The sequence below is a fragment of the Arvicola amphibius genome, chromosome 7 (assembly GCF_903992535.2).
Source record: "Arvicola amphibius chromosome 7, mArvAmp1.2, whole genome shotgun sequence".
In the NCBI taxonomy this organism is placed as follows: Eukaryota; Metazoa; Chordata; class Mammalia; order Rodentia; family Cricetidae; genus Arvicola; species Arvicola amphibius.
In genome coordinates, this window is record NC_052053.1 from 88,545,871 (window position 1) to 88,571,278 (window position 25,408).

General features: G+C 41.9%; 1 protein-coding gene across 2 annotated transcripts in view; it reads right to left on the minus strand.

The window, feature by feature from the left end:
- Positions 1–10,257, minus strand: part of Tshr (thyroid stimulating hormone receptor) — a 114,107-nt gene extending 103,850 nt beyond the window's left edge. For both annotated transcript variants that reach the window (XM_038337540.1, XM_038337541.1), the window contains exon 1: positions 10,088–10,257. In XM_038337540.1, the coding sequence (XP_038193468.1) occupies positions 10,088–10,257 (170 nt within the window). The remainder of the gene's footprint in view (positions 1–10,087) is intronic.
- Positions 10,258–25,408: the final 15,151 nt, after the last annotated feature.

Sequence of the window (25,408 nt, forward strand, 5' to 3'; positions counted from 1 at the left end):
GAAATCCTAAGAGAGACATACATGGATCTAATCTACATGGGAAGTAGAAAAAGACAAGATCTTCTGAATAAATTATGAGCATGGGGACCATGGGAAAGGGTTGAAGGGGGAGGAGAGAGGCAGGGAGAAGAGAAAAATGTAGAGCTCAATAAAAATCAATAATAGTTTGGGGTTGCTCTCTATACTGGTGTGTTAAAAATTAAAGGGCCCTGGAAAGTCTTGCAGTCTTTAGATTGACCTCTTCACATTCAGTTCTCCATCGGGCCACTGTCTAATCACTCACATGCCATCCCTATAGTGTGGTGACACTCTCAGTAAAAGAAGCAAGCCACAAAAACGCACAATATCTATTTACATAAAAAGTCTTGAAGACGCTAGAGAAGACAGCCAATTAGCAGTTGCCAAAGACTTAGAGGGGCAGGGGCTGTGGATTGCTTGTTTCATTAACGTAAGTTCTCCCTTTGTGATGCTGGACAAATATTTGAAACTAGATGAAGATGATGATCCGAGAGTTTTGCTAACTCAGCAAGTGCTATTACCAAATTTCAGAGGGATTGTGGTGTGCATTTCACAGTTGAGAGCAGGCGGAAGACAGAGCTGGTGAAGAGGGAAGAAGAGGGGGAAGAAAGGGAAGGGGAGAGAACGAGCTTGATTCAAGAAGATAGGTTTAGAGTAGAGAGAGCCTTGAATTTGTGAGGGGAGGTCTGTGCTTGAATTCTTACTTTTGTGATGGCTAAAGTTATGCTTTTAAGTTTAAATTAATGTGATAAAAATGCCTCTAACCTGTAAGCCCCTCTTGCCCAAGGACAGATAATTTCCTGGAATGCTGAATGCATTCGCATAAGACAACAAGCCACGTTTTCACTTCTGTCAAGCTTGGTTGCCCCAACCGCACAGGATGTGCTTGATGAAGTACACATAGTCAGGATGTATGCTTGCCCCTGATTGGATGAGGGTGGGAAGTTTTGCCTTTATAAGCCTCTGACTAACGTATTTCAGTGTCATACTCTGGGAATCCCAGATATGGACCTGGCCAGTATCCATTGTCCTAGCCAGTATTTAATAAATCTTACTTCAAATTTTGCTCAGAAATTGTGATAGGGGTCTTATTCTTGTCCAGGGGGACTAACAGTTTCTCAGTGGTGATGACATAAAAGGGGGTGAATGGTATTTCTAGGTTTTATTTTTAAAGTGTACCCTAGAGTCAAGCACCAGCCTTCCAGAGCCCCTGAGTAACAAGTGAGGCATATGTGTTTATGAAAACACATTTATGAGTCTGGGACAGGGTTGACACAGCAAACATAATTGAACAAAAGAAAACATGCGGCTGGCAGGTTGTAAAGACAGGAGAGAAAGGACATTTAATCCTTGCTGTAGCTAAAAATGATGAAGAGTGGGGGCTGGGGTGACGGTTTAGTTGGTAAGGAGTTGTGGTACAAACACACATTCAGATCCCCAGCACTGACGCACAAAGCTGGGAAGGGGGTCACACAGCAGTAATCTCATTGCTGGAAAGGTGGAGACAGGTGTGGGTGACTGGAGCTTGGTGACCAATTGGCCTGCTCATATTCACACCTACACCTGCACACACACACACACGAGAAGAGAGAGAGAGAGAGAGAGAGAGAGAGAGAGAGAGAGAGCTGTTAAATGAGTGAGAGTCTACTTGAACTAATATAATAGTTCATCGCAGATGAATGCATCACTGAAGAATTCGATAGCCCAGCATATAGCTCACCATCTGTGAACAAGAAACCTGGAAAGTTGGCAAAGTTGGCACCTCTCCGTGCTCTGTGCTCCCGACAAGGACCAGGGCATGTCTATTTCCTTATCTTCCCTCCTACAGTCAAAATCCCAAGATGCTTGGCAGGTGTGACCGAGTGGGATGCAGCAACCACTGGGTCACACCAGATGTAAAGTCCCCATCCTGCCATCTTCGTTCCCACTTTCCACTCTTCTGTTCCATGGAATCAAGGTCCCCAGTAAAAACTCTCATGCACAATCTGCTTTCATGAGAACTGGGGGCTTAGACATCACCAGTTACTGTCTTTTGCTAAGACCAGCCACGCTTAGGAAATCCTGTCGGGTTTACCTTGACAATAAACCTTGGATCCCCACCATTTTCCATCACCCTTCCTTCTAGTCAACTTGTACGAGCTATTGCTATCTCTTAACCTCATTGACATGCAAATCAGTCAAAGCAGTTCTAGCAAAATGCAAGCAGATATTGCATTATTTTGGGCAGGGAGGGGAGTTCTTCAAAATGTTTATGAGCATCTTAACCCATTCAAAAAATAATTATGTATACACACATGTGTTAGTATGTATGCATGTGGACATACATACACACACTCTGCATATGCTGTAGATCCTATATCTATATCACCTACAAAGCACAACGTGATGTGTTCCCTAGGACTGTAGGACTCTCCCTACTTCAGTCACTTTTGCTTTCTTTGTTTCTGACCATACCCTGTACATTTTTCTCCATTGCCACTCCCACTTCTGGGTCTTTGCATTTCTTCACAGCTTTACTCCTCTGGATGTGGGGCTAACTCACTCTCCCCCGTTTCTTTCGTTTAGCACTCCACTTGAGTGTCGCCTTTGCAATGAGGCCTTCTGTTTTGGATTGAGTATTTGAGCCCCTTCGGAAAATTTACCGGGTTGAAATCAGAATCTCCAACGTGCACTTTTCGGAAGTGAGTCTTTTGGATTGTAATTAAGTCACAAAGGTGAAGCTTTTGCTTTCATGGCCAAGTCAGTACCCTTAAACTTCACAAAAGTAAGACTGGTGAGCTCAGATCTCTACCATGCGGAGTTACAGGAAAATGGGCATTTACGAACCAAGGATAGGACAGCAACCATCACATCTGACCAATGAAGGCGACTTCCAGCATCCCTACTTTCTCTCTCTCTCTCTCTCTCTCTCTCTCTCTCTCTCTCTCTCTCTCTCTCTCTCTCTCTCTCTCTCTGTCTCTCTGTCTCTCTGTCTCTCTTCTCTCTCTTCTCTCTCTCTCTCTCTCCTACTCTCTCTCTCTCTCTCTCTCTCTCTGTCTCTCTCTCTCTTTCTCCTCTGAAAGTGTACTCTCCTCCACCTGCCACTCTTTGTATTTTACTCTGCCTTCCCTGCCTATTTTAGAAGTTTTCCTCTGTTTGAATGTAAGGTCAAGGTGGTCATTTGTTATATTTCACCAATGCCATACTAGAATTAGCATAAATATTTACTGAAAAACAAGAGGGCCGAAGGGAGGGAAGGAGAGAGGGAGGGAGTGAAAGATGAGGGGAGGGGGAAGCGCGAGAGAATCAGCTACAATAAAGATACGTTTATTTAAAGGCAGAATTTCTGGTTTTCTCAGCTCTTTAGACCATGTCCATAAGCCCAGAAGTACTTGAGAAGGAAGCTGAGATAGACACAACACAGCCGGAGTCCATTACAGCCGTCCCCTCAAGGAGTCGCTCTCATTTATCTGTTCCCTAGATCCTGTGTGCAAAGACTTTCCCCCAAACTGGCTTTATAACTTCCCAGCTTATAAAATGGTAGAAATAAAAAAGACACAACGTGACAACACCTAAAAATGATAAAAGACCAGTTCAGTCCTCTCTTTGGAGTTGAGTATTTGTAACACCAGGAATTGGTAAAATTAAGCTAATGCCTGACAATCGTAAGCCCATATCTTAATGTATTATCTAACTGGAGAAGTCAAATCTACTGAAAGGGAAAGCTGGACCCTAGGGAGAGTTTTCTATGCGCAAAAGCAATGTGGGGTGCTTACTTTATGATGATAAAGGAATATTTGAATTACTGGTGTATTCTGATGGGAACGTAGTTTCATTAAAACTGTATCAGCAACATCCAGGATGGATGTGCACATATAACAGAATTGTATTCATGGGATGCCTTCAAATCACAAGAGTCTGCTTTACATCTAAACAAGAATTTGTTTTGAAATTTTCTGGTGTTCTTAAGAGTTCACACAGTTGAGTCTGACATCTCAGTGACACGTTTTAAAAACCCAACCTCTAGTTTTGAACAAGTGGGACTATTTGTCTATTCTTATAATTTTCTCTGTTATTTTTAAATGGCAGTAATGAAAGTCAAAGAGTAACTGAATACAGAGATCTGTTTCAGGAAACTTGGAAATACTGCGTTAAAGATATCTTACTATAGTTAATTTAATTCTCTCTCTCTGTGTGTGTATGTGTGTGTGTGTGCATGTGCGTGTGCATGCATGTGTGTGTGTGCGCGCGTGTGCGTGTGCATGCGTGTGCATGCGTGTGTGTGTGTGTGTGTGTGCCATGGCTCTTATGTGGAAATCAGTAGACAACTTGCTGGAATTGTTGGTTCTGTGTGGATCCCAGAGATGGAGTTCAGGCTACCAGGCTGGGTGACAAGTCTTAGCCCAATGAGCCATCTTGCCAGTCCAGTATTAAGAATTTAATATGAGAGACAATGCACCAGACATGTGCAAAATATGTTGTTACAGCACTGACTTAGAAGACTAAAGGCCTTTGATGAACTTCCATGTGAAAGGGTTTTCAGAGACAGGTGAGCAAAGTAACCATCATCATGATGTGTTCAGAAGGAAAAGCATCACATTCTGAGGTCAGGCAGTTTTGTTTATTTCTAAAACATGAGTTTCGTGTTCCTTATAACATAATAGATTGAGTCATACTGTACTCCAAATGTGTAGGAATAGCCCCACAAGAAATGACAGGTTCAACCAATGCATGGTTTCTCAACTTTTGGGCAGTCAAGGATATCTTTGAAAAAAAATCTAAGAAATTTGCTGATTGTGTGCCTATAAAATTTTATACAATTCCAGGTTCCCAGAAGCATGGTAGACTTCTTGGATACTTCTGAACCTTTTGAGTAATAAGCTTTAATTTGATGTGTGTAAATGACAACACACCTGTACAATCAGAAAACAAGTAGGTTGATCTGCAAAAGCAATTTCTGAGCTTTAACAGAGAAACAAAGCACCTTGATGATAAATTATCCAGTAACACTCACACAAGAGTATTTTATTTAATGATGTATTTTGAGCATTGTGAATTAGCTTTCTGCCTGGTCAGAAGTGAATCGAATTAGTCTCCAGTCTAGCCAGCACTTCTTTTTCAGAAATGAAATGGAAAAAGCTAAAAACTGTGGATTCAGGCCTCTAAGCAGGATACCCGACAAACGCCACTGGCTTCTTGTGCACATACAAAGGCACATGTACCCATGTACATACGTGTGCACACAAACACACACATGCACATACATATGCATACACTAAAAGGAACCCAGTTACAACAGAAAGCTCCAGCCAGGCATGTCAGCCATCATCTCAGGACCTCATATCTGGTGCATGTGCACATGTGTGTGCAGGTACAAGTCCACATTCACATGCCTGCAGAAGCCAGAGGAGGATGCCGGGTATCCTGCTTTGTAATGATACTGGATTGGTAAGTGATCCTAGTCCTGCCTCCCAAGCTACCTTGCTGTCCTCCCACTCTGCCTGCCATTCTAGACATTCAAGTCACCTCTTTGAGTCAAGTTCTGGGATGATGAAGTAGAGTTATAGTAACACACAGGTTCAGAAACATTACTCCCAGAAACTGCATGGCATCATATAACATTTGTGTGATGGGGGCAGGGGAAGCACAAAAAATGTTAAGTTTTCTGTAAACCAAAAAGAGAAAAACCAGAGTTGACAAAGCAATGTCCCACTTTCTTTGGCTGCTTTTAAGGAGCCCCCATTGTTGGGTGTCTATTTTTTCCTTTCTCAGAGGAGTACTGTACCAGGTAGTTGTGAGCCACCATGTGGGTGCTGGGATTTGAACCTGTGTCCTTTGGAAGAGCAGCCAGGGCTCTTAACCACTGATCCATCTCTCCCCCAGGAGTACTATAGCAGAAGAGCCCGTTCAGGGAGCACTAGTGAAGTCAATAGCTGTAGGATATAGACGTCCGAAGTTTCTAGAACACGGTTTTATGAAATGTGAAGCAATGACAAGAAGTGAAAAGGGTGAGAACCCCTCAGGTGTCACATCAATACCTGGGGGAACAATACTAGTCCCTTCAGCAGTCAGAGAAGCGGCCTTGGTTGGGGGGTTTGTGGAGAATTGCCCACCCCACCATCTTGTTTGTGCACTACAGTTTTTCATTTGCTCTATCTTGTTTTCTGGCTGTCACCTCTTATGGGCAAGTCTAACTTTCCATCTCTATCAGCGCCATGAGCTTGCCTAAGTGGATTTATTTCAGTCACAGAAAGGAGCCTCCTTAAGCATACCCAGTGATAAATGGCACAAAAGGAAGCTATAGCCCACATCCTGAAGCTGGAACAGGATCATTTGGTTTAGAAAATACAGAGACAGGCATTCATTAAACCCTTAGGCGCAGCATGCAAACAGTTAAAACCAGAACTTTAATGTCTCAACAGCATTTCTGAACACACTCTCACAAGGTGGACAAACCCTTTACTGCACTGAAGCCCAAGCTCCAAGACAATGTAAGAAGTGACAGGAGGCACAGGCGGTCATTGCTGCCATCATGAAGCTGATGGGGATCATGCTCTATCATGCTCTTGGATTAAAGGGCAAGGCAAGGTGAGTCAGCACTTTTCTGGAGAAAAAAAAAATTGTAAAAACCCAAAATAGCATTCTCTCATGCAGAGAGGCAACACACGGCCACCCTTTGAATGGAGAGAGTGATGGCCCGCGCCAGCTTGGTTTGTTTGCCTTGAGAGTAATATTCTCTATAATTATGTGCCAAAATCTTGCTGTTGTTCTGCCTTCCACTTTTTTTCAAAATCCTCCAGAAGTGTAAATTTTCATTCATTCATTTGCGGGGTGTGTGTTCGTGTGTGTGTGTGCGCGTGCGTGTGAATGTGTGCACGCGTGTGTGAGTGTGCTCTGGTGCTCATGTGGAGGTCAGAGGACAACGTGAGCGTCAGTGCTGTGCTGTGGGGCAAGCTCCTTTACCCACCGAGCCGTCTCACTGTTCCTGTGAGCCCAAATCCTTTAATTCCATTCCTTCGCTTCAGCTGAGTCTCCTCATGTGAGTGGCAGCTGAGAGGAGTCAAGTTTTCCAGGTTTCTTGGGTATCAAAGATGGTTGAATGCTGCAAATGGGGAGTAGGGACAGCAGCGTGCCTCCAACCTCTTCACCACCTCTGCTTTAATGAGGGTGCACTGTTCCCCTCTGGAGAAGCATGTCCGGAAAAGATCCGGAGCCACACTGTAACTCTTTCCTTCCCATCCCTAGCCCACAGTGCAGGCGCATGGGCAGTGCAGAAAGAAGAGGTCTGCTCCACTCTCATCACCAGAGCACAAGCCCTCAGCACCTTAGCAGCAAGTTAAACAGGCACCCTCTGCTAGTACAGCATCCTGGTGGATGCTGCAAATGGAGACAAACAGCTTTGAAAGCGCACAAGGCTTTGTGTTCTAAGCCAGAAGGCTTTTAACAGTTCTAAAAGAGGATGGTATTGCAGAACACTGTCTGGGCATGGCATGGCTGGAGCACTCTTGAACTAATAAAAGCTATGATTACCTGTACCTGACTCAGATGAGATTGAGGCTTATAGCATCCTGCCATGGGTACCAAGTGGATAGGGGATCATGAGGCCCCCAGCCCTACCTGAGGATTTATAGGAGGTTAATGGTTACTTGGGGAGGGAGAGACATTTTCTTTAGGGGTTTTTATCATAGGAAGGTATCCATGCTCCTATAACTCCTTGTTCATGCTTTGTAAGCAATCCTAGTTAAACTTGTTCACACACACACACACACACACACACACACACGTGCATGAAGGTAGGAGACTAGTTCAGAAGACAAAGGAGATCAGATGGAATAGGAAGGAGACAATGGGGCTTGACCATGATCAAATACATATACATTACATACATGTCATATGAAATCTATTATTATGTACAAGCAATATATGCTAACAAAAAGCACTAAGAAAGTTGAAAAACGAGATACACTCTATGTAAATCTTGTGAGCAAACATCCCTCAGGCCATTATTTGAGCAAGCATACTATGCCATTCGCCCACACTAGAAAACAAACATCAGCTGTAGCTTCCTCATCTTAGAATAACTTCACTCTTCAGGACCCTGCTCATGGTCTCCACTACTTTCCAGGTCAGATCCATTCATCCCTGGGCAGTCATCCCCTGCGATTCAGCGACTGTCTTCATCCGCACCACAGCCTCAGAAGCATCTTTTAGTAGAAGAAAAACTGAGCCCTTAGGAGTAAAAAGTGATCTCACTCTCAGCCTTCCCCTTTGGCAATGTTTTGCGAGTTCCTTTGTACTCACAGAAGCTCATCTCTCTTCATTGGTAACTCTGTGAAGAAGGGGTGCCTCTGGGCTTCCCATAACCCGAGACAAGAATATGCATTTGTTTATTTATTCACTTAAGGTTGGTTTGTGTGTGTGTGTGTGTGTGTGTGTGTGTGTGTGTGTGTGTGTGTGTGAGAGAGAGAGAGAGAGAGAGAGAGAGAGAGAGAGAGAGAGAGAGAGAGCGAGCTGGCTGGTTTGGAATCCGAGGTTGCATGGCAGGGTCCCTGTGTCGGAGGTATTCAGCCTGCTTGGATAAGCATACAGATAAACTAAGGACGGTGAGGTTGTCCTTATGGGTTTTGAAGCCTGTACACACGTCCTATTTTAGAGACTATCTGTACCCAGTGCAGGGATTTCTCACTATGGTAAGGGTGTGTTTCATTCTGTGAAGACAGTGTGGAGAATGAAGCGCTACTCAGAGGTTACTGCAGTAACACATCCTTGGGGGAAAAAGGCAAGGGTGGGTGGGTGAGTCTCAACTAATGGACGGAACAGTACAGAAATGTGTACATGGGAGTCAGTCATCTTCTGACAACTGCTCCTATACAGTAAATTCTGGAGAAAATCTTCACGTAGGATTGCGGGGCTTTGTTTTTGTTTTTGTTTTATCTCCATGTTCTCCGGGGGTAAGTAGTCACTTTGTCTTACCGTTCTTTCTGCGGTATTTTTAACCAATATGTTTTAGGGAACCGCTGATTTAAATGTTGGTTAAGAACCTATCATTTAGCATGAAGATTAAAATGTGCTTTTTGAAATTTCATCTCTTTCCCCGTGTATATTAAAAAGAAATTCTGGATATGTTAAGTGGTGGTACAGGTTGGGCAGCCCAAAGTTAGGATCTATACATAGTGGATGAAGGGTACACTGCACTTTTTATTATTTTAAAATAGTTTAATTTACTCTTTTATAATTTCATACATACATATTCTCTGTCATTCCCTTTTCTTATTGCTCTCCCATTTCCTCTGGAACCTTTCTTTGTTCTGACATGTGCAAGGGTGCGTTTATAAATGGGCTCCTGATTAAGATATGTTTTGAGACAGAATCTCTTTACATAGCCCTGGCTGTCCTGGAACCCACTCTGTAGACCAGGCTGGCTCAGAACTCACAGAGATCCTCCTGCCTTTGCCTCATGACTGCTAGGATTGAAGGTGAGAGCTACTATGCTCATTTCTGATTAAGTTTTTAACTATTATTTGATGGGTCAAATGATTAAAGTAATTTTTCACCTAGGGAGATTGAAAGGGGAATTGGGGGAGAGGAGCAATTCTATTATCTAAGATAATTTTTGGTTATGAGCCTAGCCTTTAACGGCTGAGCCATCTCTCCAGCCCTAAGATATTTTTTTTTTTGATTTTTCGAGACAGGGTTTCTCTGTGCCTTTGGAGCCTGTCCTGGAACTAGCTCTTGTAGACCAGGCTGGCCTCAAACTCACAGAGATCCACCTGCCTCTGCTTCCCGATTAAAGTGCTGGGATTAAAGGCGTGCGCCACCACTGCCCGGCTCCTAAGATAATTTTTAAAAGTTAGTTCTTAAGTTGTTTTATGTCTTACTATCATTTGAAGCGAAACCAAAATCCAGCGGCAAAATGTAGAAATAGTAACTCTTCAGAAAGCACAACTTAGGTTCTGTTTCTCTATGTCAGCAGCACAGACGACCTTCCCAAGTATGTGCAACTGAGTTTGTCCAGGGACTGACCCGACATCCGCGCACTCCACCACACACCATGAGCTTCTATCTAGGGGCCTTGGCCTTGGCTACTTACAGAGTCTGGGTGCTGGGTGGTAGGCTGGGGATGCGGTGGAGTTCCTTGCAGGTGACTCTGAAGTCGTCCTCCTGGTGGCACTCGCAGGGTGGAGACACACACCCTCTGCCCCACTGGCTCCTAGGCAGGGCGAGCAGCAGCACGAGCTGCAGAAGGTACCCTGGCCTCATTTTCCAAAGGACCCCTTGCGCTACTTCATCTTTGCGCACTGTCGCCTCATTTCTCAGTGCCCAGCGCCTGACGCTGGAGGAGACCGGGGAGCCAGAGGGACGGGAGGGAGGAGGAGGTCTCCGAGGGGCTGTGACCTCATCTCTGGAAAGCACGCTGGAGAGAGGGCAGGAGAGGCTCTCAAGTACTCGGCTTGCCTAGGCAACTCTCCATCCAAACAAGCCAGCTTGCCGTGCTCGATCAGCCTGGCAGCTCTTTCTGTTCCGAGCCACCCAACTTCGGTCCCGGAGCTGTACTCTCGGTCCCACCCATTAGCTTTTTCTAAAGCCTCATAGATGTGCCCTCTTCTTCGTCTGTCTCCAAGCTCCTGGAGCCACCTTTCTTAGCTGAGCAGCCGTTAAGAGCGGTGGCGACCAGAGATGGACTTCCTCTAATATCACCACGGAGGAGACTGTTGTGGGACAATCTAGTGTCTTTACACACACCCCTTACCCCCCCCCCCCCCCCCCCCCACCCCACCCCCCCGGGAACTTCGACTTCTCCAAGTTAAAGTCACCTTTGCTGAGAACTACAGCGGACAACACAGTCGGGGCCAGGCTCAGGGTGCAGACGAAGGAGGATATGATACTCCGGGAGGATTCTCCATGCTGTCCAGCTGGAGCAGCCAGGGATCGTCGCGCGCCCTGGTGGCTCTCAAGCTGGAGCCACTGAACCCTTGTCCTGATGCCAGGCTCACTAACCGGAGCTACTTCGTTAAGTCAGTCTCTGGGCTCTGGGGCCATCTGCTGTGGGGAACTGGGAACTGCGGATGCAAGTCCCGTTTTTTTTTTTTTTTTTTGGCCAAAGTGAGGGAGCCTGCTTAGAAATATAGAAATTGTGTTTTTGTTACCCTTCATCCTCTTCAGAAAATAGTAAAAGGAACATTTAAGTGCCACATGGTTCTTCTCACACTAACCAAAAGTATTAATTGCAAATGTAAACTAGATTGTGTCAATTTTCTTCTTGAAAATATAACTGCTTACATATTCTCCTAGGATCTTGATAAGCCGCAAGGTATGAATATATATATATATATGTATGTACACACATATATACATACATACATATATATATATATATATCAGGATGGAAAGCTAGGGTGCTGGGAATCAAAGGAAACAGGAAGAGAGAAGACTCCGAAAATACAAGATTGATTAAGCTGGAGGTCAAGGGCAGGCAAATATTAAGATCCATTGACCCCTATGCTTAAGATACATGCATGCCAGTGTTTATAAAAACTTTACTAATAATCACCCTAAAGGACAAACAGCCACACATGTCCTTTAAGAAGATTGTGCATTCACAGACATCATTCCACAGTAAAATGAATCCAGCATTAGTTTACACAACAAATACAAATCTTAAATGTGAATGATAAGTGCAAGGAACCACATTCAAAAATTATGTACTTATATGTGACTATTCATATACATGACATTAATTCTGGGAATGTAGCTCAGTGTAGAGTGCTCGCCTAGCAAGCTCAAGGTTCCTAACATGCCCGAGGTTCCAAACCCAGCAGAGCACAAACTTGATGTGGTGGTATACTTCTGTAAATCCCAACATGTGGGAACCAGAGGCAGTAGGACCAAAGTCTCTGCTATATAGCAAGTTCTAGGTCACATGGGCCATGTGAGAGTTTGAAGGACTGAAATCTCAAAAGATGCTGGCTACTGACACCCAGAGATTTTTCTGGTAAATAAAACTGTTCTCAGTCTTCAGTGTGGTGGCTCCATGGCAGTTTGTAACTGTGGAGAACTATAGTGCTTGCGTCTTGAATGCTCACCCATCTTAAGTCCAGGGATAAATGCCCTATGACTGTTCTGAATGTATTCTTGCAGTAACTTGACTGAAATTCTGTTTGAGAGTTCTGTGTAGATGTTCCTAAGGGAAGATGGTCTGTTACTATGCAAAAGAAACTAAAGAAAAGAGTAACAGACTGAATTAAGAAATATTTCCTCTTGTCTACATTTATATTAGAGTTTAATATTTTGTTATTATCTGGTAGGATTTACCATTGAAATTACTTAAACATTGAATTTTTCACTACAAGTTTAACTTCTAAAAACAAGTGTAATGTTATACAGGTTCTTTCATTCTCTTTGAAGCAGTTTGGCAGTTTTTATTTTATAAAGGATTAGTTATCTATGGGTGTATCTATTGCCATAAAGTCGTTTGCAATATTGTTTCTGTATTACTATAAGAACATGCATAATCTGTTCTAGTGTTTAACTCTTTCATACCTGATATTGCCATTTTGTGTCTTCATTCTGTTTTTCTCATGGACATATTTAGAGTTTTGCTAATTTCATTAATATTCTAAAGGCAGTGTATGTTTGGTTCATATATCCCATATTATAGTCAGTTGGTGTTGTCATTGTGCAGGTCTTGCTTAGGTGACTATATTATTGAGATTCCGAGGGTGCAGCTTTCCTGTCGTATATAGAAGTCACTATGTCCAAGACATCCTGGTCCTCTGGTGCTTACAGTCCTTCCACCTCCCTCTCTCACAGTGTCCCTAAAGCTGTAGGCAGAGGGGCTGTGTTGTAGATACTTCACTTAGGGTTGGGTACTCAGTGGTCATTTGCTCTTTGCCTTCTGATCAATTGTTGATTTCTATGATGTTCTCCACAGGTTACAGAAGCTTCTTTGACGGGAGGAGTGTGATGTCTTAGCTCATTTTCCTGTTGCAGTGATGAAATACCCTGGCAAAAATGGCTTGTTGGACAAAAGGTAAGAACAGAGAAGTTCAGACAGCAGGAACTTGAAGCAGCTGGCTGCACCACGCCCATGATGAGAAGCAAAGAGCAGGGAATGTGTGTCACATCTGCAGTCAGGAAGCAGAGAGCAGCGGACACATGCTGGTGCTCATACCGTCCAGGATCTCAGCCAGGGAATGGATCGGATATGTTTGAGGTCCATATGTTTCCCCACCTCAGTTAGAATAGCCAAGATAATCCCACATGGGCATACCCAGGGGCACCTTCTCCAGATGATTCTAGATTTTGTTAAATTGACAACTGACACTAAGCATCACAGGTGGGTAAATGATTTTCATCAAAATTGGAAGATTTCAGTCATATGTGTTTTCTGTTCCCCCTTCTCACTACTTTCTATTTAGGATTCCATTTGTTGCACTTTCAACTGGCTGAAATTGTCCCACAAACAAAATATTGAAACAGTTCCCCCCAAAACTATAACATCTCACTGAGTGTCAAAATAGCTCAGCTGGGAGGGGGTTAGACTGAAATTTTTTTTCTTTCTGCTTTTCATTTGAGTGATTTCTTCTGGTCTGTCTCCAAATTCAATTTTTAAAAATTCCTGCTGGACTATTCAATCCTTAAGATATTTGTTTCATAAACCACAGTTTTTATTTCTAGAAGTTCTCTTTCTCCATAAAACCTGTACAAGCCGGGCGATGGTGGCGCACGCCTTTAATCCCAGCACTTGGGAGGCAGAGGCAGGCAGATCTCTGTGAGTTCGAGACCAGCCTGGTCTACAAGAGCTAGTTCCAGGACAGGCTCCAAAGCCACAGAGAAACCCTGTCTCGAAAAACAAAAAAACAAAACAAAACAAAAAACCTGTACAGCACAGTGACTCCTCTTTGATGTCTATGTTACTCTCCAAGATATCAAACAGCAAAGTAAGTCCCACACTCTTAATGTCTTCGAATTAGTTGAATCAATTTTCTTGTAACTTGTAAGTCTGGAAGCCTACAACCAAGCTGTGGGCAAGGACACTCACTTTCTTAGAGCTCCGGATGGTGATTCTTTCCCACTCTCCTTGCTTTGGGTAGTTGTCAGCACTCCTCGTAATCCCTAGACTCAAGCGACTGCAGACTCTCCTCCATCAAAAGGCTCTCTCCTCCTGTGCCCCTCTGTTCGAGTTTCCCTCTTCTTTTGCCAATCCTTGGATTGGGACCAATCCAGAATGACCAAAACTTGCCTTCAATACACGTAAAAGCTATATCTCAAATAAGGTCTTATCTGCAGGTCCTACAAATTAGAAATTGAAGATACCTTTTGGGAGGTTTAATTCAACCCATACAACATCCTTGTTTGATAGCTTTAGTGTCTTTGCCGGTATTAGATCAATCTAGATTGACTCATTTTTCTTCCTAAAATGAGTTGGCATTTCCTACTGCTTTGTCTGTGTGCTTTGTCTGTTTAGATAGAAGACACTGTAAATGTTACAGTGTTTGGCACTTTGTTTTGCAGCTACAGTGAATACTCTTGATATTTATTGTTAAATATGGTTAAATGCGGGGCTCCCAGAGAGTGTCACAGCCAGCAGTGAAACGATCCATGGAGAGGCAAGACTGAAGCTGGGTTCAGCATGATGTAGATTCTGGAGTCTGACGCCAAGCAGTTTGTTTCTTTGTTTGTTTTACTTATTACAGCAAAGTAACTTGGAAGAAAGTTTCCTCCTGACAGCAAAGCTCAGGCATGACTACATTGTAATTCCCTTGCAAAGTTCACGGCCTTTGCAGAGCACCTGTGACCTCTTCTACAAGAATGGGTTCTTTCGACTTCGACACAATGTTCAGGATAAGGTGCCCAGGGAGGAAGGGTTTGTAATAAGCACAATAACAAACTCTTTTACAAAGTACATGGGACATCTTTCATGAGGGTGGTTCTAGTGACTCAGAAGTCTTGGGGATTGAGGTGAGGGCTGGAGCCACAGAGCAGCAAAGATTACCAGTTATCAAATAACAAGTTATCAAATAACAAGAGTTATCAACCAACATCTACTCCAGCCTTCCAGGCAAAAAGGCGTCAATTTCTTCCATTGAAGAAAAAGCCTGTGTGTTTAACAATTCTGGTGTCTTTAGTGCTTTTCAGCGAGCACATGGACATCATGCCTTCCTACAGTTAAATTATGTAAAAACAATTGGGCATTTGGCATTTTTTGCTGATTTTGTTTTTAAAATGTTTATTACAGGTGACTAGAACAGCATTTAATCTAGAGCTAGGCCCTGACTTTTTCTTAGGTAAGACCTTTGAACACTCAGTCAATGATCCCTGAATTATTCCATGTTTCACTCTGGTTGATCGGGATGACTGCTGTTCTGGGTCCTGGATAAGTGGCAGGTGTCTCCTCCTCCGAGCTTGGGAGACATGTCTCTCTCCAGTTTTAATATCTTCACATGCGTGTAATAGTTAAAAGGCTTCTGAGACCTGTTGTGGTTCTCAGGAATTTTTCTCCACATGGCTTTTTGCTCGCTCTTAATTTGTCATGAAAACTCCATATATTTCCACATCCAAGGCTCTCAAGTCCCTTGCCAAATTTACAGCATTAGTGGGCACTCACTGATGGTTGTTTCTTTCTTTTTACGCCACAGCCAAGACGCTTTCTTTCAGACAGCATAGAATTGGTTTAGTAGAGATGATAATGGGAGTAGAATCTTTCATGCCTAACGGTTTCAACTCAGTAAATTGGAACAAGCTTTCAGGATAACATGTCCTAATAGCATGCTCAGCGAGTGACTATGGTAATCACCAAAGCAATTCTCTTCCCTTAACATAAATTTTGAGCCAGAAAAAGCACGAGATGACGAATTGACTTAAAAGTGCATTAAGAGAAAAGTGTAGCCATTAAATACACACCCAAAATTCTTTTAAATGTAACAAATAGATGAGACTAGTTACAGAATACAATGCTTTCTTTTATCTTAGAAGAACCATTAACACTGTCCACGGTTCAGAAGGTGGAGTGGTTTTGTATTTCTTTTGTGTCTTATCCTTTTCAAAAGGTGTGACAGAGGCTGTATTGCTAGACTACATTCATAATCCTCCATAATGACTTAACAAATTATTAGTTGCTCACTTTGACCCCAGTGCATTTGTTTGCAATGTTATAAAATTGCCATGACTATCTAAAATTATAAGTGTATGATAGAGCGGGGCAAAGGTGGCTCAAGCTTTTTTTTAATGCCGGCACTTGGGAGGCAGAGAAAGGAGGATCTCTGTGAGTTCGAGGCCAGCCTGGTCTACAAGAGCTAGTTCCAGGACAGGCTGGAAAGTAACACAGTGAGACCCTGTCTCAAAAAACCAAAAAATAAAAATAAAAAGTGTACGATAGAAAAGCTGTAGAAATAGATATAGGATGAGCTATACTTCAACAAGGCAAATGATAAAAGATTGCAGTTTTATGGGTGGACAATAACATTGTGGCCATATCCTGTCCTTCACTCTGGTTTTTAGAGACTTGTAGATTATGTGGAAACTTCAGGAATATTATCCAACAATACTTGAGGTTGTTCCTTGATGCGTAGAAAGTGGAAAGTTCATTCCTCTTCCATCCAGTCTCAACTAAATCAGAATACTGGAACATATTTTATTTCTTATGATGTAGTTGTGTTGCAAAAGAGGTTAACTATCCATGGTGGCCAAATGTAATCACGTGACATCTAAAGCTGTAGGTAGTCATTACTCATGTGTGAAGTCTGGGCAAACTATAGGCTGTTCTGTAGGGACATTTTTCTCTGGTGCCAATATGGAGGTTAGATGCCTTCTGGATTTAGATCTTTTTCCTGTACCTTCAGGTTTGTTCTTTCATTCCCCATTCCTAATTCCAGGATTTTCCTTGTTCTCTGTGTCTTGCTGTGGTAGTATAAACTTATAGGCAGTGGCAGTATTAGGAGGTGTGGCTTTGTTGGAGTAGGTCTGGTCTTGTTGGAAGAAGTGTTACTTGTTGGAGGAACTGTTATTGTGGGGCTGGGCTTTGAGGTTTCCTATGATCAAGATACCTCTCAGTGTCTGAGGCCACTTCCTGTTGGCTGCAAGATTAGGACTCTCAGCTACTTCTCTAGCACCATGTCTGCCTTCATGCCATCATGTCCCACCGCAATAATAATGGACTGGACCTCTGAACTATAAATGAGCCACCCCTTAAATGTTTTCCTTTATAAGAGTTGCCATAGTCATGGTGTCTGTGCAGAGCCACAGAAACCCTAACAAAGACAAAAGTTGGTACCAGGGACTGGGGTATTGCTGTAATAGGCCTGATGGCTTTATTTATTTATTTATTTATTTGTTTGTTTGTTTGTTTATTTTTGGAGGAATTTGGATTTTGGCACTTTGGGTTAGGAAAGCAGTGGAATGCTTTAAGTACTGCTTAATTGGCCATACTAGCAGGAACATGGAAGACAGTGTGATTTGATGAATGGTGGGGGACTAACTCAAGAGACTGCAGAGGAGAAGAATCTTAGTTGCCTAGACATCATTCTTATGATATTTTGGTGAAGAATGTGGCTGCATTTTGCCCTTGTCTGAAGAATCTGCCTGCAGCTAAAGGGAAGAGTTTTTGATTAATTCTGTTGGTAGACGAAATCTCAAAACAATCTAGTATAGATGCTGTCATGTGGATATTAGTGCTAACTCTAATGAAGATTCATAATGAAAAGCAAATAAAAATACAAAATGTACAGATTGAGAAAAAAGGCACCGGAAAAGTAGAAAAGAGCTAAATCCTGTGTTCAAGGAGATAAACAGACTAAGAAGTGGAATAAAGGGAGTGGTGACCTCAAGGCAAGATCCCACCCAGTTAAATTTCCAATTTGTGAAAAGGAATTAAAGAAAAATTGACTTGGGTGTGATGGTGCACACCACTAATCCCAGCACTCATGAGGCAGAGGCTGTCAGATCTCTGAGTTTGAGGCCAGTTTGGTCTAACTGTCAAAAACAGAAAGTTGGGGAATGTGTAATTTTTACAAAAGGGCCATGTTCCAGCCCCAGTAAGCAGCAGAGCTTGGCAGCTTTGGCCATGTGGTTCTGTTTTTTGAGTTAAAGATTGAAGAAAGGGGCTATGGAATTTGTCACCAAGTCTAAGGAAAGCCAGTAAGGTCAGGCATGTGTCAGGGGTGTCCATGGATGGAAGCCTAGAGAGGCCATTTTGTGAAGCTGTGAAGTTGAAGCATAGATTGCCTTAGAAACCTGAAGATTTTAGAGATGCCAAAGTTGTGGGACACCTGCTGAGGAGAGCTGCTAACAAGGAGTAGAACCAGCCCAATGGAAAGAAGTGTTTTGCAGTCAACAAAGCTGAACAGAGTTGGAGACCTGAAGAGTGTTTTGACATTAGATATGGAGATGCAGAGTTTGGAGTTTGCCCAGCTGGTTTTTGGTCTTGTTTTGGTCCAGTATTTCCTTGATATGCTCCCTTCCCTATGTTTTGGAATGTTAATTAATATCCTGTGACATTGTGTGTTGTAAGTATAAGATATTTTTTTATTTTGATTTTTATAGGTGATTATAGTTGAGATTGCATGAATCTTAGAAGAGACTTTGAACTTTTAAACATTGTTGAGACTGATAGACTTTTGACGTTGGATTAAATGCATTTTGCATTATGATATTGTTAAAAGTTTATGGGGGTCAGGAAATGGAATGTGGCAGTTTGAATATAATTGGCTCCCATGAGCTCATAGGAAGTGACAGTATTAGGAGGTGTGGCTTTATTGGAGTAGAAATGGCCTTGTTGGAGCATGCCACTGTGTGGGTGGGCTTTGAGGTTTTCTATGTTCAAGATACTGCCTAGTGTTTGAGATCACTTCCTGTTGCCTACAAGATGTAGGAATAATTTTCAGCTACTTCTCTAGCACCATGTCTGCCTGCATGCTGCTATGTCCTACCATATACTCATAATGGACTGAACTGAATTATAAGTGAGCCATCACAATTAACTTTGTTCCTTTATAAGAGTTGCTATGATCATGGTGTCTCTTTATAGCAATAGAAGCCCTAACTAAGATACTTACCTACCCAGTCATAATTTTATCTATTTGTTTGTTTGTTTATTTATGTAATTTTTTTTCAAGACAGGGTTACTCTGTGTACCAGTTCTGGCTGTCCTAGAATTCTCTTTTTAGATCAGGCTGGCCTTAAACTCACAGAGTGTGTTGGCAGATGCTGCTCATTTGTTCTCGGCCATCCAGACTCAAAATAACCACACAGAAACTGTATTAATTAAACCACTTCTTGGCCTATTAGCTCTAGCTTTTTATTGGGTAGCTCTTATATCTTAAATTAACCCATTTCTGTTAATCTGTGTATCACCACGTGGTTGTGGCTTGCCAGGCAAAATTCCAGCATCTGTCTGCTCCAGCGGCTACATAGTGTCTCCCTGACTCTGTCTTCTTTCTCCCAGCATTCAGTCTAGTTTTCTCACCTAGCTCTACTCTGCCTTATCACAGGCCAAAGTAGCTTCTTTATTCATTAACCAATAAAGCAACACATTTACAGAAGAACTTCCCATATCAGTTCCCCTTTTTTTGTCTAAATAAAAAGGAAGGTTTTAACTTTAACATAGTAAAATTACATGTAACAAAACAGGTATCAAGCAAGAATTACAGTTATAATATGTACATCTACTTTATCTTTTATCATAACTAGGGAAACATTATAACTATCTATTCTTCAGCTCCATCAAAGACTGCAGAAGAATATAATATTACCTAGTAAACAGGAAGTACATTATAAGCAACTTCCAAAGCTCTAGATTTGAAAGAGACATCTTGCTGCCTGGACAGTCACCCAAAGTTCCTCTGTAACATTTGGGCATCCAATCTTCAGCCTACTGGCCCATAGTATCTGGCAGACTTTTCCATGAAGCAGGAAATTTCAAAGACAGTTTTGCCTATTTTTCTTCTGTGTCCTGCAGAATGTCTGGCAGACTTTTCATGAAGCAGGAACCCTGGGACCCTGAAGGACTGTCTCACCCTTTTTTATTTTTGGCTGTCCTGAAATACTCATTTATTTTTTATCTTCAGTGACCTCAGTTTGGGATCTTCCTGACTCTTTCCCCTAAATTATAGTGAGCTTTTTTTCCAGAAATTTTCACACAGCACATGCTGGAGCTGTAGACAGAAAGGGGAGAGACTTGGACAGCAAAAATGTTCATGCTTTTAAAGCTTTACCAGGAGTAGATGCCTTGTTCAGCTAGATGTGCTATTATAACTTTTGGGCAATCCCCATTCAGATTTGGGGGAAGGGTAACTTGTTCTTTTGGAAACATCTTTAGCTTATTAGTGAGGGGTCCAGAGTGACTCTATTCTTGCACAAATGATGTAAATCTGCTTTTTGGATAATCACTTAAGCCTAGGATGGCAATTTATCTTTCAAACAAAAAATAATTATGAATTAATATTAGTTATTAATTATTAAGTAAGAGGAAGGCACTGTGAAACCAAAGTGAAGATCAAGGTGGGATATAGAGGAGAAATATCTTGACAAAGTGTAGGGACAGATAAACTTGCAGCTGTCTCATCTTCTTTAGGCAACTTCAGCAGTCATTTTTCTGTGGGTCCTGCATGTCCAGTTCATACAGCATAACATCAAGCAGTCCAGGCAAGAGCAGTTTTTTGCCCAAATGGCTAACCAACTTCATAAGGAGCCTCTTTGATGCCCACCATCCTCTTCAAGTAGATTACTGCTGCCAGGAGTAGATGTGTCTGTCATGAAAAATCTTAAATTCTTAAAACATTTTAAATGCCATGTTCCATAGGTCTTCAAAAGGTTTGAAGATTATCTAACTGAAATATATCTCTATATATCTAGAAAACCTAACTAACATGACTACAAACTTGACTATTACAAATGGCTATTAACCTGTATTTCTTAATTATACATTACATTTTTAAATGAGCTGCACAAACCTTAATCAAGAATACACATATAACAAAATTGATCTTAAATCTGTATCAATAGACCAAGATCTATACCAATGCAACTTATTCATATCTATATCATATTCCCTTTCAAATGTAAAAAAAAATAAGTAATAGTTTTGGGAATCTGAGTGTAGTTCTCTTCAAACTACTTCCCGCTATATTTGGGAAAGTAATTTTTGAGGATGTTTATGATGACCTTTTAGGTGGTCTTGGTCCATCAAATCATATTAGTCCAGAAGGAATCCACAGGTTCTTATCATCTATGGGAACAAAAGAAAAAGCTCTTTTCCAAAGCAAAAATATTCTTAGAGCCAAATTTTGAAGATACCTTTAAAATATATGTTGGTTTAGCTTAGCAACCCATACAATGAAATGTCTCTCTGTACTTAGCTCATTCACAGCCAAAAATTCAAAGAAAATACAATAATATACATAATCTAGACACTATGTATATTTTCCATATTTACATGCTTACTTTTATATACTCCTTTTAATCTATGACTGTCTATACTCCATCTCTTTAAAGACTTTATCTTTTTAAAAAACCATTTGATTATTTTTATAACTGTCTATATTCTTTTTCTTTTCTCTCCCAAGCCTACGTACATTTATCCAACACTAAGACCCATTTACAGGTCTTTTTTTTTTTTTAAAAAAAAAAATCTGAGCCTGTTTTTCTTGTGTATCTGTAATTATTTTCTGACCAGAAGCACCTTTTTAAAAATGCTACGTGGGCATGGCTAGGACCAACTCTGCAGCACTGCCTCTGAGAGCCATTCTCTCCACCCCAGATCCAGGGTTGCGTCTGCTCACAAACCCAATTTAAATGCTCCATAGCTGGACGTCCAGAAAAAGTCAGAGCTGTCAGTGCTGGAGAACCAGGAAGCTACTATTTTTAAAGAACCCATGCGATTTTTTGCCCCTAAGCTTAATCAGGAAACCTCTTAAAGCATCTCTGCTTTAAGCATCTCAGCAAACAGAGCAAGAAGCTGCTTTAAACTCTGTTTTTTTTGGTGTGTGTGTGTGTGTGTGTGTGTGTAAGTGGTATTCCCTAAGATCTCTCAAGTTTTAAATGGATTAGGCTGGCACATGTTGGTGTGCCAACCTGTTGGGGGAGGTTATTCATTCATTCCCAGCTACCCTGACCCCAAATAGTCACACAGAAAACTGTATTAATTCCAACACTGCATGGCTGATGACTCTAGCATATTTCTAGCAAGCTCTTACATCTTAAATTAATCCATTTCTATTAATCTGTGTAACATGAGGGGGCCAGGCCTGCTTGTTTGGTTTTCTGTCCTGCCCAGTACCTCACAACTGTTTAGCCCCAAAGAAAATCACACAAAGATATCTATAAGTTATAAAGTTGATTGGCCCATTAGCTCTAGCCTCTCACTGGCTAACTCTCAAATCTTGATTAACCCATTTTTCTGATCTATGTTACCCATGTGGCTCAGTACCTTTTTTCAGTGGGGCAGATCACATCCTGCTGCTTCGGTGATCTGGGCAGGAGAGTTGGAGGAATCAACTTCCTCTTTCCCGGAATTCTCCTGTTCTCATTGTATCATTTCTATCTCCTTTCTGGTTTTCCCAACTTTACCTCCTGCCTGGCCAATCAGCATTTATTTAAAACATGATTGACAGAATACAGACAATTCTCCTGCACCAATCTGTGTATCGCCATGTGGCTGTGGCTTACTAGGCAAAGTTCGGGCATCTGTCTGCTCTGGAAGCTACATGGTACCTCATTGACTCCACCTTCTTTCTCCCAGCATTCAGTTTAGTTTTCCTGCCTAGTTCTACTCTGCCCTATCACAAGCCAAAGCAGCTTCTTTATTAATTAACCAATAAAAGCGATACATATACAGAAGGACTTCCCACATCAACATCAATGGAGGAGCCTCTGGTTCCCCGGTGCTAGGATTTCTTATTGATTTTTTGAGGACTGAATTTAGATCATGGTGCTTTCTTCCACACCACTTGGGTATATCATGATTTCTTTGTAGAAGGTCTGACTTCATGGGTCTGTGACACGTGCAACTTACATACAGAAGCACCTGGTACTTGGCTTAATGCTTTGTCCTTTCTATGCTCAAGTTCTCAGTTAGGTTTTCAAAAAAAATTTATTTATCATTATTATTGTGTATGTGAATGCATGGTGTATGTATGTATGTGTGTGTGTGTGTGTGTGTGTGTGTGTGTGTGTTAAGGTGTGTGCAATGGCACCTTTGTGGAGGTCGGAGGACAACTTTGTGGAGTTGGTTCTCACCATTTACCTTCCTGTGGGTTCTGAGGATGAAATCACATTGCCAGGCTAGCCCATCAAACAATGGATTCACATTTAAATTTTGCTTTGGGTTTTAAACAATCTATAGCCAGTCCTGTTTGAGAGTCTTTGTACCGCATTCTCAGAACAGGAAGGGATCCCTCTTCTCGTTTTCCACTCTCACTTCCCCTCTTTTCCCTGAACGCAGAGCAACCTAACTCACTTAAACAGAGATGGGGGGAATGGTAAAAATAAATATTTGAGAAGGTTTTGGTATCTATTTTCCGGTAGCCTGGACATGATCAATCCACTGTTGCTGTTTTACGGTGGTATGTGTTTTCAAGGTACAAGCACAACACTTCTGTGCTGTCTGCTCGAGACAGCCTTATCTGATATGGGAGAGTCTTCTGTTTGAGTTGATTTCATTGGCTAATAAAGAAACTGCCTGGCCCATTTGATAGACTGCCCCTTAGGTGGGTGGAGTAGACAGAACAGGAAGAGGAAGTGAGGTAGAAGGATCAGTAAGATGCCACACCTCTCCTAAGTTAGGCAGACCACTGTGCCTCTCCTCAGAGAGAGATGCCAGACACGATGAAGCTCCAGCCCAAGATGGACGTATGCTAGAAACTAAACGGTAAGGCACCACTTCATGGTGCTACACAGATTATTAGACATGGGTTAATCAAGATGTGAGTAAGAGGCTGAAAATAATGGGCCAGGCAGTATTTAAAAGAATACAATTTGTGTGTTGTTATTTGGGGGCATAAGCTAGCCGGTGGCCGGGAGCTGGGCAGGATGAAAAGCAGGCCTGCCCGCAGCCCCTCACTATCTGCCCCTCACTTCAGAATGGCGCCCACGTGGATGGCTGAATCCACAGAAAGCCTGAGAAAGCTTGGGAAAGAATAGAGTAAAGCATGGCTTCTTGGTAGCAGCAATTTCTCGGGTCTGAACATGTGTTTTTCGGTTGTCAGCAGTAGCAGGAAAAAAGTTGTGCTGTTTTAAAATGCTGGCGTTCTGGTCTGTACTGCCAGGACAAACTCTCTTTCAAGCAGGCGGTCCTGACTATGGAGCTTCTGATTGTTGTTTAACACTGTTGCAGCTTGCTTGCTGGCAGGGACCTTGAACCACCAAAGAGTTGTGGTGCCTCTCCCATGAGGCTGGAAAGCTAAGGAATGGGCTGGATCCAGCCGCCAAAGTCATGGCTTTAATCCTACCTATATTGGTTGGTAAATTAAAGACTCGTGTGATCAGAAAAAGAGAGATATAAAGTAAAGAGAGATTCAAAGACAAAGAAAACCTCTAAATGGTTTACAGTGTGTTAAAATATATGCAGACTAAAGGTTAAAGTTCTTAAAAGTAAAAAAGAAAAAAAAAGGAAGTAGTTTGTTGTGGTGGTACACACCTTTAATCCCAACACTTGGGAGGCAGAGGTAGATTGACCTCTGTGAGACTTCAAGGTGTGGCAGAACACACCTTTAATCCCAATGCCTCGGAGGCAAAGACAGACAGATCTCTGTGAGTTCAAGGTGTTGTAGTACACACCTTTAATCCCAGTACTGGGGAGGCTGAGGCAAGTAGACCTCTGAGTTCAAGGACGACCTGGTCTACAGAGTTATTCCAGGACAAAGATATACAAAGAACTTGTCTCAAAAAAGTAAAAGTTAAAAAAAAAGAATTAGAGGTTAAAGTAAAGCCGCACAAAGATGGAAAATATACAGAGAATCTTGATATTGTATGCTATTATACTCTTTTTGAATTGTTTGAATGCTGAGGACGGAGCAACAGCTGCTAAAAGATATCTGTTTACAAATGCTGCTGAACTAATCCAAGAAAGATATCTTGAAAATACCTTGACTTCAGAATTTGGATCTAAGGATATGATACTTTGGAAAAGAGATTCTTCTTTTATTTTTACAGAAAATGAGACCCATTGGATTGCTATATATACAGAGAACCTGTCTCAAAAAATAAAAGTAAAAATAAAAGAAATAGAGGTTAAAATAAAGTCGTATAAGATGGAAAATACACAGAGAATCTTGATACTGTATGCTATTATGCTCTCTTTGAATTGTTTGAATGCTGAGGAAGAAGCAACAGCTGCTAAAAGATATTTGTTTGTAAATGCTGCTGAACTAATACAACATAGGTATTTTGAAAATACCTTGACTTCAGAATTTGGATC